An 18,194-nucleotide genomic window follows, 5' to 3' on the forward strand; every position below is an offset into this window, starting at 1 on the left:
AGAGGACTACTTTATAAGACTTTTTAAACCAAAACTGAATTGCAAATGACATTATGTATAATTCACAAAACTTATTTTATTTCTATGCTTTAATTATATACTGAAAAGAAAAAGAAACGAATGAGAGCCTAATTTGTGCAAAATATTTAACTGTGGGCCGAAAATTTGTCAGATGTGTATTTGTGTTACTGTGCACTAAAATCGCAGGTCAAAATTACTCAACCATGAAAAGTATGGCGTTAGGTTGGGGAAGTGATAAAGAGGCAAAAAGGCAAAAACACGTGCATGTTGATGATGACAATTTTTTGATCACATTTTATAGTGCCAAGAGATGCATTAGAGTTATAGACATCGTTTTCCGATATTTGCATTCAGTATGAATTTCTTGCAATCATCACTGTATACAAAGTGCTAATCGAAAATCTACTTGATTTGGATCACTTGCTATATTGCTTTGGGTACTCTGATGAATTATGGGTAAAAAAAATTCTGCAAGCAAAATATGGGTAAAAGTAACTTTAAGAAATTAGAAAACGTATTAAACCTTTATAGAATCAATGTAATTTTATTTGAGAAAATTTTTAAGTTGAAATATGTTAGAAATTCGATATCATTCTCATTTACTAAGTCAAAATGGTATTTTCGCTCATTTTTAATTATTTCAATTGTTCTTAATTTTTTCAAACTATATTCTGTTGTAAAAGTTATTGTATCTTAGTTTTCGCCTCAATTCACCCACGAAACATCATCTGATTTCTATAAATTACGCTTTTTAGAGAAATTGGGCTATTCTTGTTTTGAGTGAATACTATGTTTGCAACATATTTTTGCGATGGCTATACTTTTTTCGGATCCTTTTTGTGATTTGCATGAAATTAAGATTTATTGTTTTTTGATAAAATTATCGCGATTTAAACAGTTTTGAAAAAGTATTGGCATTTATTATCACAAGAGAAACATTCAGTCGAAAGAAGTTAAACAGAAATAAATAAATATAGATTTTGATGAAATGTGCTATCATTGCTGGTGTTTGTGCGATACTTGATTTGCGTTTTGTCACGATTGATACAGAAATGCTATGTTTGATTTGAGAAGAATACCTCTTGAAGAATGAAGGCGTATATAGGGGGAGTATAAGTTATATATAGAAACCTGATCCATTCATATTCAAAAATGAATCTTTATAGCTAGAATCATTTATTATAATCGTACCCATTTTCGACTAAATAAGTCTAAAAACAATTTTCAATCAATATGTCTTTTAGAACAATATATGAATCTCATATGTTGAAGATGACATTACCGACAACATAATTTTAGAAAAATAAAACTTTTCCGTCATAGAGCGGGTGATTGTCCTCGCCTTGTACACCTTTTTTTCTCTCTTTTATAAATCTATGATAAAAAGATTATGATGCAACTTTAGTAATATTTCATCTATTTTTACACTATCATCAGACATCAGAACTTTAAACTAAGAATCTGAAACAGAATCTATGAAGATAAAAGTTTAATTAAAAGGAGATGTTTCAACAAGGCTGTTTTTTGGCCCATGTTTTTTGTGAAAAATGAAATTAGATTGCCAACAATTTTAAACTTACTTCCATTATTTTCAACATGTCTAATTTTGTGCTATGTATTTATTTTGTGAGAAAAAAGTTAAGATAATATTGGAATAAATGATCAAAATATGGTACCCTCAACCGCTTTAAACAGTGCGACATTTAACTCCGGACACGACATAGTCCAGACTTTTTACTACCATTTCTAAGTCATGTCCCAAAAAAATGTATAGCACTTGGTTGGATTTCTTCGCAGTATCACATATTCTCATGTTGAACTCATAAACATCACTACTTTAAAAGATATGAAGTCCTAAATATCAGAATCCCATGGGAGAATGGTGGGATTTTCAGTCCCACCAACTATCCCACCATTCTCCCATGGGAGAAAAAATGTCAGATGGGATTTTTTCCCTCATTAGGATTTTTTCTCCCACAAATTTGTTCAAATGGGATAAATCCCACGAATACTGGCAAGTGGAATTTTTTCTCCCATTCATTGTCAAATATGGGATAAACCCCATAGAACATGATATGTTGGACATTTACTCCCATCAATATTCAAATATGGGATAAATCCCATATGTAACTGACCGATGTTGCATCCAAATATTTTTTAAGTAATCAATATTCATATACATATTATCTAAAGAAAATACTTATTTGAAATTCATAATAATCATTTCATTAAAACATTGCTTATTAGTTGTAAAAATAAATATGTGAGGCCCAAGGTCCTTGAATCACTCTTCTGGTAAATTATACAATCTATCATTTCTATTTGAAGCCTCTAACTCTGAGTAACCTATTACCCCAGATGCATCAACTGAGAAAGTTTGAAGATTCTAAGCCAAAAAGTACAAGAGATATGTAAAAATAGCCATAAAAATGATAAAAATAGGTCACAATGACCTACTTTTTGGTCGACATTCTCCGAAAACCCCAGATGCATCAACTGACAATGTTTGACAAGTTTATGCCAAAAAGTACCCAAGATAATTAAATATAGCCATAAAATGATAAAAGTAGGTCACCATGACCTACTTTTTGTTCGACATTATACGAAAACCCAAGATGCATTAACTGACAAAGTTTGATGATTCTAAACCAAAAAGTACCCAAGATAATTAAATATAGCCATAAATGATAAAAGTAGGTCACCATGACCTACTTTTTGGTCGACATTCTTTGAAAACCCAAGATGCATCAACTGACAAAGTTTGACAAGTCTAAGCCAAAAAGTACCCAAGATACTCAAATATATCCATAAAATGATAAAAGTAGGTCACCATGACCTACTTTTTGTTCGACATTATACGAAAACCCAAGATGCATCAACTGACAAAGTTTGATGATTCTAAGCCAAAAAGTACCCAAGATACTCAAATATAGCCATAAAATGATAAAAGTAGGTCATCATGACCTACTTTTTGGTCGACATTATCCGAAAACCCAAGATGCATCAACTGACAAAGTTTGACAAGTCTAAGCCAAAAAGTACCCAAGATACTCAAATATATCCATAAAATGATAAAAGTAGGTCACCATGACCTACTTTTTGTTCGACATTCTCAGAAAACCCAAGATGCATCAACTGACAAAGTTTGACAAGTCTAAGCCAAAAAGTACCCAAGATACTCAAAATATAGCCATAAAATGATAAAAGTAGGTCACCATGACCTACTTTTTGGTCGACATTCTCCGAAAACCCAAGATGCATCAACTGACAAAGTTTGACAAGTCTAAGCCAAATAGTACCCAAGATAATTAAATATAGCCATAAAATGATAAAAGTAGATCACCTTGACCTACTTTTTGGTCAACAATATCCGAAAACAAAAGATGCATCAACTGACAAAGTTTGACAATTCAAAGCCAAAAAGTACCCAAGATGTGTTAGAATAGCCATATAATGTTTAAAAATTGGTCACCATGACCTACTTTTTGGTCCACATTATTCAAAAACCCAAGATGCATCAACTGACAAAGATTGACAATTCTAAGCCAAAAAGTACTCGAGATGTGTTAAAATTGCCATAAAATGTTAAAAGTAGGTCACCATGACCTACTTTTTGGTCGACATTATCCTAAAAACCCAAGATGCATCAACTGACAAAGAAGATGAGTGAACAAGGCAGGTAGAATGCCTATAGCATCGGATATTAAGAAATAATATTCAATATGTGAATTGGGTATTTAAATTAACTTCTCATTATTTAAATTTATGAAATTATGAGAAAAAATAACTTTTCTGAGAGAAAAAAAATCTCGTAAAAAAATTTCTTTTATAAAATATAAGATGATATTAGTGGGATTCGAACCCTATTAAGCAATAAAAATCCGCCCTATCATACTGCTTTGAGACTAACATGCTAACCACTATGCTACACGGCTCATGAAAATTTCGGACATATAAATCTTGTCTGTGGCATGACCCATGACTTAATGGACTTGAAGTATTTTTTGCAAAGATGCGAATGTTTTGTCATAAAAGTGTACTTTCAAGATATAGTGGGTCTTTGCTCCATGTTTTTGTAAACCAAAAAATGTATATTTTATTGCAAACTTTTAGGATTATCTTTCAAAATATTGGAGGGAAGACCCACTCATATTAAAAAATTTTGTTAAAGTATGAGAAAGTGATCCATTTTGTTCTTTTTAGTGTGTGTATGCTTTTTCGTAGGCAAATATTGTCAGTCTTATTGAGATTTTTGCAAATTATAAAAATTTTACATTAAATAAACTTTAATATAAGATGAAATATCAAATAAAATTCGGATATAATTGAGATTAAATTTTTCACTTCTTATCTGTCGCACTGTAGGCACTTCACCCGCCTTATCCAGGCCAAAATAAAATTATAGTTTGTTTGGAATTGCCTCATTGAAATGCCCCCTCCTGAAAAAATTTTATTGACCAAAAGTAGGAAGTTTTTTTTTTTATTCGGATATAATTGAGATTAAATTTTTCACTTCTTATCTGTCGCACTGTAGGCACTTCACCCGCCTTATCCAGGCCAAAATAAAATTATAGTTTGTTTGGAATTGCCTCATTGAAATGCCCCCTCCTGAAAAAATTTTATTGACCAAAAGTAGGAAGTTTTTTTTTTATTCAATCATTTTTTTTGCCCATTACATGTATCACAGACACCATACAAAACACTGAAATATAGTGTCAGATCTATGTAAAATTAGGGTTTTTTGTTGATGGTAGATACTTTTTTTGAAAGTCAGAAAATGTATGTACTGTTTACTGAGATTTATATCAAAAATTGAAAATTTATCTTCCAGTAAAAAAAAATTATTTCCCTCCCTCCTGTGTCTGAAACCCTTCAGGCGGCAATTCCAAACAAACAATCTTTTAAGGATGGCCCCACCCATCTTTTTTGACAATTCTAAGCCAAAGAGTACCCGAGATAACCATTCAGATGGTATAAATCACATATTAACCAACACCAAGTTAGCATTCTAAATGTTATTAAATTATAAATGAATTTATAAGAAATAAGACACCCAAGGGTCTTGAATCACCTGATAAGCCATAAAATTTCAAAAATAGGTCATGTTGACATTCTATTCAGTTTACGTTCTCCGAGGGCCCAAGTTTCAACAAATGACAAAGTTTGATGATTCAACACTAATTAATACCTAATATATTTAATAACCATAAAATTTTGAAGTAGCTCACAGTGACCTACTTTTCAATTGACATACTTTGAGGTCCAAGATGCATCAACTGACAAAGTTGGACGATTTTAAGCCATATAGTACCTGAGAAAATATTTTATCAGGTCACAGTGACCTACTTTTCTGTCGACATACTTAAAGAAACCAAGATACTTCAACCAATAAAGTTCAATGACTCTAGGCAAATTAGTACCTGAAAATATTTAATCACAGCTATAACATTTCAAAGATAGGTCAGAAGGACCTACATTTAAGTCGACATACACTGAAGACCAAAGATGCATCAACTGACATTAAAAATTATGATGATAAGCCAATTAGTCATGTAAGTACCTGAAATATTTATGAATTATTTATTATCATGTTTTTATTTATAATGACTTGGTACAACTATCTGTATGTTACAAGAGTAATTAAAGAATACAAGATATTCACTTTATAATTCTGTTTTACTAAATTCTATTATTTTAATTCTTTAAATTATAGGTGAATGGGCTAGTTACCAAAATGTATAATCATACCTGTCTATGTTATAATACACTCATGTACATATAGACGACTTTCACATTCCTCAATAACATGTTGTAAGCGGCCCGTGTCAAAGGTCAATCGGCGTAAAAGTCTTTAACCTAAGCGGCCTTATTGCTAAAACAATACTGAGCGGGGTGTCCAGTCAAGTCGTACACAAACCGAGTCGTACACAAACCAGGTCGTACACAAAAAGTCAACTCGTACACAAAAAAAGGTCAACTCGTACACGAACTAGAAGTCAACTCGTACACAACATTTATATACAATTGTTTTGAATTAATCCTACACGAATAATGTTTAATCTATTAAAAAAATAATAAACGCGACAGAAGAGAAGTATTACTTTTCTTATTTAATTTTTTTTGATAAATACTTAATTGGTTCAACTTGTTTGAGTTTTATTTACAACTGTTAGGAATTAATTCTATGTGAATAATGTATAATCCAGAAAAAAATGAGTATATTAAAGAATTTTGTTATAACTTTATTTTTAGATTTTTTTTTCAAAAAGACGTTGGTGGCTTGACTTAGATTTTTTTTCTTCTCAAAAATACGTAAGTGGTTTGAGATTTAAAATCAACCCGATTCAACCGTGGCTTCTCTTATTAGGTATTCATACCATTATTGTTAAACCAACACAAGCGCGGTGGTTTCTTAGATCTGTTCGGGATCTGCGGCAAACGCTAATTACGAAATGCTCCTAATTTGGTTCAAATTTCTTCATTTCTTAAGAGATTACGAGAGACATGTTTATCCTGCCGTATAACTGTCTTTTTAATTAGAAAAAAATGATTTCTTTTTAAAATTGTTTGCAATGATACGATATACCATTAATATCTTACGATGTATTTTGATCGCATTTACTATCTAACCTAAATTATGTATATAACGATATTCCCTATGTTGCCATAAAAACTTTCCTATCTAAAGTATATCACGCTTTATTTATATACTTACATTTATAAAAAGAAGAATAATTTTAAAATGTAAAATTTACATATCTTGTTGCGATAATGTTTAATAATTAGAAATCAAATTTAGTTGTCTATAAAGATATAAAATATATTTACAATTAAATCCACGGAATAAAGAAATAAATAAATAGATTTTTTAAAAAACCGGACTTCTCAGTTATGTCAGGGACTTATATAGTATATGAAATCCATCGTTATGTATTAAATAAATATATATCGAAATAACAAAAGTGTGTATAGGATATGCATGACCCTCGGATTTAATTACGCCGGGAAAATCTTATTAAAAAAACAAAACAAAAACAATCTGCGCAATCAGAGGCATAAAGTTGTTTTTCTGCTTCCAAGTTAAATCTACCTATTATTCCAACAGCTTGTGATATTTTAGAACATAATGCTGGGCAGCAATTTCGGAAGAGGATGGTGAGGTTTTGGGAGCCTACTGTACATGTACTGCAGGGTATGAAAATTTACATTTCAGTTGACTAATTATGTAATGGTCAAATTTGATTTAATAAGATAAAGTGTGTCATACATGTTTTAAATTATATGTTTGACACTGATCAATATTGTAGATTGGGGCAAACATGCAACCATGTTGCTGCATTACTTTTTCGCATCGAGGCTGCTAATCAGTATGGGCAGACATCATGTACTATGGCCAGATGTGGTTGGGTGCAGCCAAAGGTGATGAAAGATTTGGAGCCACAGAAAATATCAGCCTTATGTACCAGCCTGAAGAAATCTTCTCGAGCTAAATATGGTATATCATTAAACTATGATTTCATAACATACTTCCATATTGTTGTTTACTTAAATATTCTGTAGTACCGGGGTATTATACAGTGTCCTTGAGATACATAAATTTTTTTAAATTTCCTTAGATGTTTTTTTTTTTCATTTCATATACAAAAAAACACTAATGAAAGGCTAAATATATATCTTTTTTGAAAGAGATTATGAATCAATTTTGTGTTTATATATAATTTAATTTTATAGCTAAAAGCAGACCACTAGTGGCCACTGAAAAGAAAAAGTACAACCCTCTTGAAATTGAGGAGTCCAACACCGCCATACTTGACAGTTTGAGCATTGCACTTCGTGGTGTTGTCCCCGAGGCCTGTTTATTCAAAGGTAAATTACAACTAATCTAACAATATGGACTCTTTATAACAGGGGATTGAGACATATCATAAGTCTGAGTACAGTTGACACCTGAGAGCCCTTGTGCCAAAGGGCAACAACCCTACTCAGACCTGATAATTAGTGATGGTCCCCTTCTGAACAGTCCATGATTGTTTTATTATTATAAAGAATCTTATATTAAGATAGCATAAGATTAGAAAACATTAGTCAAATCATGTTTTCTTCTATCGACTGCTCCAATTCCATACTTTCAAAGTATATTCAATATAACTTTATCCTCACTGTTAAAATTAATTGTTTACCAATCCTTAAACAATTTTAATTATGTAATTATAAATATGAGTCATCTTGTTTATGACAACTATTTTAAACTTAGTGAAGACAACAGAGTTGTCATACTGATTGCTCGCTTGAGCTATTTTATTGTCATTTGAAGGGAGGCAACACAGGTGTCACCCTGAGCATGAATAAGACTTCACAAATTGTCTCCTCACATTTGACAACCTTTAAACCAATTAGCATGACTGTATAATTCTGAAATGTATTATTACTAATTAATTAATAAAAATCTATATAAGTTATATAACATAGTTATAAAATTTGTAAGATGGAAATACTTTAAAAATGTTTTCACATGTAATGATGTTCACTGACTAGTCTGGCACATTACTATGTTGCTTATCGATACTTTCCCGTGAGATGTTTCCTGGTTTGCCCAGTTGGCTTGGTACATCATATAATATACAACATATCTAGTTTGACAAGACGTGGATAAATTTTACACCAGTCAAAGACTTATTATGATTAGTTTTGTTTATTTACTTCAAGGTTTACCTCGGACTGGTGATGTTCCAACTTCAGCTCAGGAAGCAGAGGGAGCCATAGGATCAAACGAAGAAGATACAGGCCATGAAGACCTTTCTGTTATTGATAAATTTGATTTATCAACCATATCAAAGTCTTATGGTTCTCAAAATACTTGTTATGAATCTTTAAATTTTTTACCAAAAATTGATGATTATGAAATTTCAACTATTGAGAAATTTACTGTTGGACAACATGAAAATGAAAATTGGCACCGCTTGCGTAAAGGACGGATAACTGCTTCTAAATTTTATCAAGTATATACAAAAGTGAACTCTGTTCTGGATGGTCGTAGAAAAGATGTACAAGTAGATTGTTCTTCACTTACCAAGTCTATCATGTGCTATACAAAGATTAATCCCAATATCAAATCTTTAAAATATGGTAGAGAAACTGAGCCATTAGCAATCTGTTCTTATTTAAATACTTATAAAAAACAACATGTCAATGTGTCATCAAGAAAGTGTGGACTGTTTATAGACAAGAGAAATATTTTTCTTAGTGCTACACCAGATTTAATGGTTTCTTGTTCATGTTGTGGAGATGGTCTTCTTGAAGTTAAGTGTCCTCTTGTACCGGAGTGTAAAAAATGTAAATCTTTTTGTGTTTGTCATCTTCCAGAATATGTAAAAATTTCTAATGATGGTTTTTGTGTTAAAAAAAATCATGCATATTTTACCCAGATTCAGGGTCAGCTCGGCATAACAGGTCGCAATTGGTGTGATTTATATATATACACAAAAAATGGCCCATTACAATGTAGAATCAAATTTGATCAAAATTTTTGTTACCAAATTTAGTTATATTTTTCACTGATTACATTGTACCTGAACTATTACAAGGTAAACTTAATGAATGTCAAGAGAATATAGAACCTATGGATGTTGATGTGGGTACAAGTAACAGTTCTCGATATTTTTGTCCAGTGTGTAGAAACATCATAAAAGAAACAGGGTCTATTACATCCTATAGTGACAGAAGCATTGCTTGTGATGAATGCAATTTGTGGTTTCATTTTAAGTGTGTAAATGTAACACAAACAGTACTAAAACGGAAAGATAAGTGGTTTTGTTCGAAATGTTCAACATCCAAGTAAATTATGAGTATTTATTGACGGAGAAAAACTGTTTATTCATAGGGAGCGTTAAATATTATTTCATTGTTAGTTTGTTTGTTTGTTGTTTAATTCATTAAAAAATGTTACTGTGAATTGAAAAAATGTTTTACTTGTTCTTGTAGGTGCTATACATAAAAGAAAATTTTGGAATAATTTATTTGTATTTAGGCAAGGGAGGATACAAGTTGCAAATGCCAGCAACAGTTTTAATTATATCATCTAAATGCTGAACTAAAGTAGCAGGGACTTCATGCTTCAGAATTCTGAAATACTTCATTCTGCGAATGGCTTGCTCAACATATATACGCCTGTTTGCTATTTGCTTTGTTTGCTGTACTTCGTCAGCTGACATTTGGCAAGCTCCTCTACGTCCTGGTGGAACCATCAAATTGGCATGAAGAAGGGTAACCTCTTCTTTGATTTGGAATCCTCTGTCAGCCATGATGACATCATAGGGTTCAATCAAACTGTAGAAACCAGATCTATTTGTGATGTATTTATCGCTGGTTCTACCTCCCCAGCAGTCTGATATAAAATTAATCATCCCGGATGGGTTGATGCTGATCAGAAACTTAGCAGTATGATGGTGTTTATAATCTGACCACGTTTTTGTCTGCACCTCTAGATTTTGCGGTTTCTCTAAAAATACCTCAGTACAGTCAATGATATGGCGCACAGATGAATATTTTTTGCTTCTGAAGGATGGTGGTAGATTTTCACGCACTACTTCTTTGGATGGATTGAACACCAAGGTTCCAAGAAATTTGGATAGAATCTTGATCCATGTGGTGAAGATTTTTGAGATATGTGGAGCACTGATATTGAATCTGGTAGCTAACTCTTCATTCAAAAGACCTAATCTTAATTTCATAAGAGTCAATGCCATCTCCTCTTTTAATGACAGAAATCTTCGTGGCCCTGACCTCTTTAAAACCTTGTGTTTAAGGGTGTGGAACACATGCTTAGGACCTCTCCAGTACTTGGTTTTCTTTATCTTTGGCTCAATAACCTTGTAGATGGTGTGAAAAGCACTTCACGAAGGCAAACCAGTATGGAATCTTACAGATTTGTTACTTTTTAAGACTGTGTCTGTAATGGAAAGCGGTTTTTGCTTTAGCTTCTTTTGCTTTATTAACTCAATTTGGAGTTCATTGACTTTTAATTTGTCAATACATTTGATACAAGGATTTGCATAGTCATGATCACTTTTGCACACATAAACAGGGTTATCTTGGCTTTCAGATATTTTCCTTTTTTGGGGTGTTTCTTTATTTAATTCTCTTTTAGTTGGAGGTAAGCGACCCTTGGAGACAATAGATGACATATGCCCCAGATTTATGTTGGGATAAGGATGAAGCAGTGAGGGTGCACCATCAACAAAATGCTTAGAAAAAAAATCGCGAATTGTCATTTGGTGACCAGATGTTCTTCCCATCTGTTGAGGTCCTGTTTATGTTCTTTCTCCATACAGACCGTGCATGTGGATCGCGAAGTTCAGTTGGAAAGGGAAATAACTGAAAGGGTGGTGTGCATATGCACCTTGATGTGCCAAAATTGCAAGAGTGCATATCGCAAAACTGTTCTCGCCATTTTTTCAAATGATATCCACTGCTGTTGCAGTCTTTGACACAACAAACTCTCTGGGTCATAATGTTTAAAAACAAACCAAAAATAATTGGAACTCCTAAACTGAAAATTAGAAACTCAACAAAATTTTGCAACATACCCATCACCAAATGCTGAAATTTAAAACAAAATCATAAAGATTTTTTCAATATGTTTTGACAATGAAAAATTTAAAGAATGTAATTAACATCTTCACTGAAGGCTAGGGAGAACAGTCCAAGAGCACTCTGCATTGTATATTTGTTTAAACAAGGTATCTTAAATTTGAATCAAATTTTCTTCTTTAATCATTCTTTCTTAAGACTTACTATTCAAATTTAATACTTATAGCAATTACTTATAATTACATGATTCATAAGACAACATCTCTTTTTGTGTTTGTTTGGTTTGTGTGTGTGTGTGTGTGTGTGTGTGTGTGTGTGTGTGTGTGTGTGTGTGTGTGTGTTTTGTTTTTTGTTATACTCTGCTTGAAAAGCAGGAGGGTATTTAGTAATTGGTATATCCGTCTGTACATCCACCTGTTACACTTTGGGGCACCCATCTCTTATCCGCATCATACCACTGAATGAAATTTGATGAGACTTTCACAGAATCTTTATTACATATTGCCATTGTAACCTTTTGATCTGACACATTAGTTTGGGTTTCCCACAGCAAACATGGACACTACCATTATATTCTTATGGGGGGCAGGGGTATCATTTAGTGAGCGCATTACTCACAGTACCTCTAGTTTGTTTTTTGTTGTGTTTTTTTTTTTGACACATAAATTTTATCTTAGATATACATCTACAGGTACAATATTATGTATAATACTAAATGAGGAACTGCAGGCAGTTGGGATTGTTGTCCATAACCATGATAACTGCATACAGTGTTCTACCTATGAGATGTATGTCTCTTGGTTTAAATAAAATCTTATATCTACTGTAGTATAGATCATTAGATCTAAAATACTGCAATTATATATATGACATATCCGTTGAAAAAACAAAACAAAACATTTTTGTAGGATGAAACAAAGTGATATCAATAATTAAGGCTATGATTAAAAATATTATCCTGTATGAAACGGTATTCATTGATTTTGAATACTAGTTTATAATGTCTCTCGTCATGAGTGTTTACATAGGAAGAAACGCTATGCGACTACATTAATGTCCGATTCGCACGAATTTTGAATGAAAGTAATGGCAATTTATTGTTATTTAATAATTTCAGTAATAAAGAATTTTGATTTTCTTACGTGTATGGATCTTTGCTACAGAATAAAAACAATAAACGTCAGATTGAACGACCCTCTGTACTGATGTATTACATGTAGCCATTTTGTTTCTACTGACGCGATTGCATGTTTACGCCGATTGACCTTTGACCTACAATGGCGACGGTAATGTGAAAGTCGACTATTAAAATGAAGGACAAGTCCTAAGGAAACCAAGGATCAAGAGGTCTAATAAATCCATACAATATGTACATGCAGGTACTTGACTATATAAAACCTAATATTTATTGAATGTTAATTATTTTTGTATTAATAAGGCAGCTAAAACTCCTTTTTTTTTTTTAAATAATTAATTGATTTAAATTTTTAAGTTACTAAAACCTGAATGGCCTTGTGTTTAAGAAAAAAGTTTCTAATGTCCCTTCAATGTTTCAAGAACTATACATAAAATCATTTATTATTTTAGATTTACTATGTACATGCTATCACAAGTGAATCTATTCCAAAAGGGCTAAATTTCATTGAAAAGTAAAGCATTTATGCCCATTTAATAGTAATTTTTCATACAGCAATACAATTAATTGACAAATTAAATCATGTAAATACAACATGATGATGGATTCTCCCTATAATAAAAATTTAAGTCCTAGCTTTTACAATTTATCATATAAGATTAAGAAAGTCCATGCAATTGCAAGAAAAATAAAACCATTCTTGCCATTTTAATTCCATTGAAAAATAAAAAAAAATATATGGCCAATTAGAACACCCCAGTTATAATGAATGACTGAGTATAACATGATGATGGCCTCTCCTATGTAAATTTCAATCCTTTTACAATTTATCATTTTAGATTTAAAAAGTTCAGGCTTTTACAAGAAAAACAAAACCATACTTGCCAAATTTCAGTGAAAAATAGAAAAGTTATGGCCATTTAAGAGAACACACCAGTACGAGAGACTGCGTATAACATGATGATGGATTATCCCTAATATGTAAATTTCTGAATCAGTCCTTTAACAATTAATTTAAAATTTCAAATTAAGAAAGGTCATCCTCTTACAAGAAAAACAAAAGCATACTTGCTAAATTTCATTGAAAATAAAAAGAGTTATTGCCATTTAGGAGAACACAATCAGTATAGAAGACTGAGTATTATACTATAACATGATGATGGATTCTCCCTATGTAAATTTCAGTCCTTTTACTAAATTCTATTTATAGATTAAGAAGAAGAAGGTTTATGCTTTTACAAGAAAAACAAAAGTATACTTGCCAAATTTCATTGAAAAATAAAAAAGTTATGGCCATTTATGAGAACACACCAGTACGATAAACTGCGTATAACATAATGATAGATTCTCTCTTTGAAAAGTTCAGTCATTTTACTATTCTAATTATATGATTAAAATTTTTTTTAGATTTAGAAAATTCATGCTTTTACAAGATAAAATACACCAAATTTGACAAACTCTATTAATAAGTAAAAAAAGTTATGGTCATTTAAGAGAAATTGAAGATGCATTGTATTCTCTATGTAAATCTCAGTCCTTTACAATTCCCCTTTATAGATTAAGAAGGTTTATGCTTTTACAAGTAAACCAAAACCATACTTGCCAAATTCCACTGAAAAATAGAAAAGTAATGGCCATTTGAGAGAACACACCAGTACGATAGACTGCGTATAACATGATGATAGATTCTCTCTGATATATATATTTCAGTCCTTTTACAATTTATCATTTCAAATTAGATTAAGAGAGTTTAAGCTCTTACAAGAAAAACAAAACCATACTCTGCCAAATTTCATTGAAAAATAGAAAAGTTATGGCCATTTAGAAGAACACAATGGTATTTAAAGACTGAGTATAACATGATGATGGATTCTCCCTATGTAAATTTCAGTCTTTTTACAATTTATCATTTTAATATCAATAAGATATTTAAATTAAATAAATTAATGCTTTTACAAGAGTAAATGCACCAAATTTGCCAAACTCTTTTAAAAAGTAATAAAGTTATAGTCATTTAAGAGAACACACCAGTACAAGTATAGCATTATGATGGCTTCTCCCTTATTAGAATACCAAGTCCTTAGACCTTTCACAATTTTTCATAATAAGAAAGTCCATGCTTTTACAAAGAAGAACAAAACCATGCATACTTGCCAAATTTCATTAAAAAAATCAAAAAAATTATGGCCATTTAAGGGAACACACATTCAAGTACATGCCTGACTAGATGAATTAACTTGGCAGTAGGGATATGTTCCCCATGAAAATGAAGACTATATATAACTAAGTCTTTTTACAATACCAGAATTTCTACTTTTTTCTTTATCAGTAGTGAGTACTACATTACATAAAATATTTTGTCATGTTGAAATTTAAAGTCTGGATTGTAATTACATATGTAATAAAAGTTTTGTATCAAAGAATTTAAATAAAAGAATGTTTCAAAGAGCTCAGATGCTTTATACTTTATCTTAAATTCATACAGGTATATCTTATTAAGATACAAGCTAATTCAGAGAATTCGTGTCCCCCGCTTAGGGAAAAAGTCGGCTCCCCCTGACTGAATTTGTAGAATTATTAAGTGTATACATGTAAACTGAAGCAAATAAAATACATGTATGGCAATATGCATATAAAGATTTGATTGCTTATTCTTTATTATGTGTATAGAAGATTTTTTTATATGGAATATTTATCACACTGTAATGATGATTTTATAACCTCATAAATTTTTCATTTCACATGTTGAATACTATCATTTAGTAAAAAAAAAAAAGGTATTTAAAAAAAAAAAGAAAGAAAAGACCGACCGAGAATCGATCCCGGGACCTCTCACATTTGAAGCGAGAGACATAACCACTACACCACGGTGTCGCTTTTCAAAGAGTGAAGTATATGCAGAACTGAAGTCAAATACATGTATATATTCATGTTTTCATGTTCAGTATTCTCAAAATTTTACACAATCCATGGTGTTTGATTTATTTAGCCTTTATTAAACAGTTCTAATAGATGTAATAAGAACATAAAGTCCGCTGAGAACCTGTTTTATACGCAATAACTCTCCTCATGCCCTTGCGCTAAAAATAGCGACAAGTAATACTATAAATACTAATAAAACAAACGGGGCGGGGCACTTTGAGAGGGGCGAGAGACGTCCTAGGGAGTTTTGGTATAAAATTACATTGCATAAGCTCAAAATCTTCTTGAAATATCGCCCGGAAATGATAGTGTTACACACAGACAGAATGTATAAATTTACGACCTTGAACTTTGACCTTTTGACCTCAAAATCAATAGGGGTCTTCATTAGGCCACAGGGAGTTGTTATGTAAAATTTCATTGCAATAGCTCAAATGGTTCCAGAGATATCGTGTGGAAACGAAAGTGTTTTAACAGACAGAATTTGCTTATTTATGACCTTGACCTTTGACCTTTTGACCTCAAAATCAATAGGGGTCTTCTTTAGTGCATAGGGAGTTGCTATGCTAAATTTCATTGCAAAAGCTTAAAGGGTTCTCGAGATATCGTGTGGAAACGAAAGCGTTACAGACAGACAAAAAGACGGACGGACGTACGGACGGACGGACAGACGGACGGACGGACGGACAAACCCAAATTAATATCCCCCACTTTTCAAGCGGGGGACAATAATATCGATGACACAGCTAGATATTTCTCATTTGATTTTATATGTCATTTGGTTTCTTTTTGTTCATGGTGATCGGTCGTTCTTTTGTACAAATGTCATTTATGACTGAATCACATAGATTTCCTTTTTTGTTTTGTACTTTATTTTTTTGTCTTTTTACCCCCATTTTCTTTTGTTTTTGTTTGTTTTTCTCCATTTTCATGTGTTCACAGTCTTGTATGTATGCTCCGCCCAATTTGCGATATTGCTCTCACAAATTATACCTTGCGGCTCTACACTCTATTTTTAAAGAAAAATGTATCAATATTTTAATCAAAGATAGGTAATTCTATCGAGCAATATCGAGCCGCCATTGGTAACTGTTACTGCAATAGCAGATGTATGATCCAAAAAGTGTTTTCCTTTTTTAGATGTCAAAAATCTACATTTATATTTGATAAACTCTAGCAAGAAATGGTTTAAACTACAAAAAATGTGTGGTATTTTTCAAAACTTTTTGCATCTGCAATTTTGGTTTCAAATTATTTTTTTCTTGCATCTTTTGTCAGGGGACATTGAAATAAATCCGGGACCTACAAATGATCAAATACACACATTGGACATCTTTCATTTAAACATCAGAAGTTTACGACATAAGATTGAAAATGTAACAGCATTAATCACGGATTTTGATATTTTATGTTTCACGGAAACACACTTGGACTCAAGTATTTGTAATAGTGACATTATGATTGAAGGTTATGATACAATTTTTCGCAAAGATAGAAATTCTAATGGTGGAGGTATCATTATCTATGTTTCTTCATGTTTTCGTGCTATTCGTCGCATTGACCTTGAACCCATGTCAATCGAATGCGTCTGGATAGAAATAAGTGAACCTACCTGTAATCTTTTCCTTTGTTGTTTATATCGTCCACCCAATAGAGAAAAATCCTTTTGGGACAAATTTTTATGGTCAGTTGAAAAAGTATCAGATATATCCAACAAATTTATAATTGTAGGTGACTTGAACGTTGATTTCCTTGACAATACTCGCACACTTCCTATTAAAGACATCATGCTGAATTATCACTTGACAAACACAATCAGCGAACCGACACGAACTACATACACTTCGAATACTCTTATTGACCCAGTTTTGATCAGCTCAGACCTTGTAGCACTCCACTCAGGCGTGATAAACACAGAGAGTACACTAACTGATCATAAAGCAACTTATGTTTTTTTAAAATCTAGTATCATCAAAAGTCAACCTTATGTTAGGAAAATATGGGATTACAAAAATGCTAATATAGAAAAACTTAATAACCTTATAGAAAATGCTGACTGGGAAAATCTTATTTGTAATGCAGAATCAACTGACGAAGCTACCGAAAATTTTTCAACCAAATATTTAGATCTCGTTAGGGAATGTGTACCGGAAAAATCAGTATTAATAAGACCTAAATTTAAAGACAAACCTTGGTTTGATTCACTATTAAGGAAAACCCATCGGGAAAAAAATAGATTGAGACGAAAAGCACAAAAAAGTGATAAACAGAGTGACTGGGATAATTTTAAGCATATAAGAAATAGATTTATAAATAACATGAAAAAACATGCTATTGAAAATTATCAAAATACCCTTGAATTACAACTAATTGATTCAAGTAAAAACAACTCTAAGCTTTACTGGAAACTTCTAAGAGAAACTTTTAAAAGTAAATCAACCACAGACATCCCCCCTTTACAGTACATATCTGCATCTGGTGATGTTAATTTTGCTTTCTCTGATGAAGATAAGATACAAATACTCAA

General features: G+C 31.8%; 2 protein-coding genes across 2 annotated transcripts; one reads left to right on the forward strand and one right to left on the reverse strand.

Moving 5' to 3' along the window:
- Nucleotides 1-7,158: 7,158 nt before the first annotated feature.
- LOC134255395 (uncharacterized) lies at nucleotides 7,159-10,015 on the forward strand. The gene is made up of 6 exons (XM_062737905.1): nucleotides 7,159-7,213; nucleotides 7,329-7,516; nucleotides 7,753-7,887; nucleotides 8,728-9,549; nucleotides 9,606-9,783; nucleotides 10,003-10,015. The coding sequence occupies exons 2-6, from the start codon at nucleotides 7,411-7,413 to the stop codon at nucleotides 10,013-10,015; spliced, it is 1,254 nt and encodes a 417-aa protein (XP_062593889.1). The 5' UTR covers nucleotides 7,159-7,213; nucleotides 7,329-7,410.
- Nucleotides 10,016-10,034: 19 nt separating this feature from the next.
- LOC134255399 (uncharacterized) lies at nucleotides 10,035-10,766 on the reverse strand. The gene has a single exon (XM_062737907.1). The coding sequence runs from the start codon at nucleotides 10,764-10,766 to the stop codon at nucleotides 10,035-10,037; it is 732 nt and encodes a 243-aa protein (XP_062593891.1).
- Nucleotides 10,767-18,194: the final 7,428 nt, after the last annotated feature.

Source organism: Saccostrea cucullata, unplaced genomic scaffold (assembly GCF_032062105.1).
Source record: "Saccostrea cucullata isolate Sc308-1 unplaced genomic scaffold, CSIRO_AGI_Scuc_v1 ctg1395, whole genome shotgun sequence".
Taxonomy (NCBI): domain Eukaryota; kingdom Metazoa; phylum Mollusca; class Bivalvia; order Ostreida; family Ostreidae; genus Saccostrea; species Saccostrea cuccullata.

What these genes read in the sequence shown, in the direction of transcription:
- LOC134255395 (XM_062737905.1), top strand. Translation starts at nt 7,411, where the DNA reads ATGGCCAGATGTGGTTGGGTGCAGCCAAAGGTGATGAAAGATTTGGAG. An exon ending in ATCTTCTCGAGCTAAATATG is followed by an intron (nt 7,517 to 7,752) that starts GTATATCATTAA and finishes TTAATTTTATAG; the next exon opens with CTAAAAGCAGACCACTAGTG. An exon ending in CGAGGCCTGTTTATTCAAAG is followed by an intron (nt 7,888 to 8,727) that starts GTAAATTACAAC and finishes ATTTACTTCAAG; the next exon opens with GTTTACCTCGGACTGGTGAT.
- LOC134255399 (XM_062737907.1), bottom strand. Translation starts at nt 10,766, where the DNA reads ATGGCATTGACTCTTATGAAATTAAGATTAGGTCTTTTGAATGAAGAG.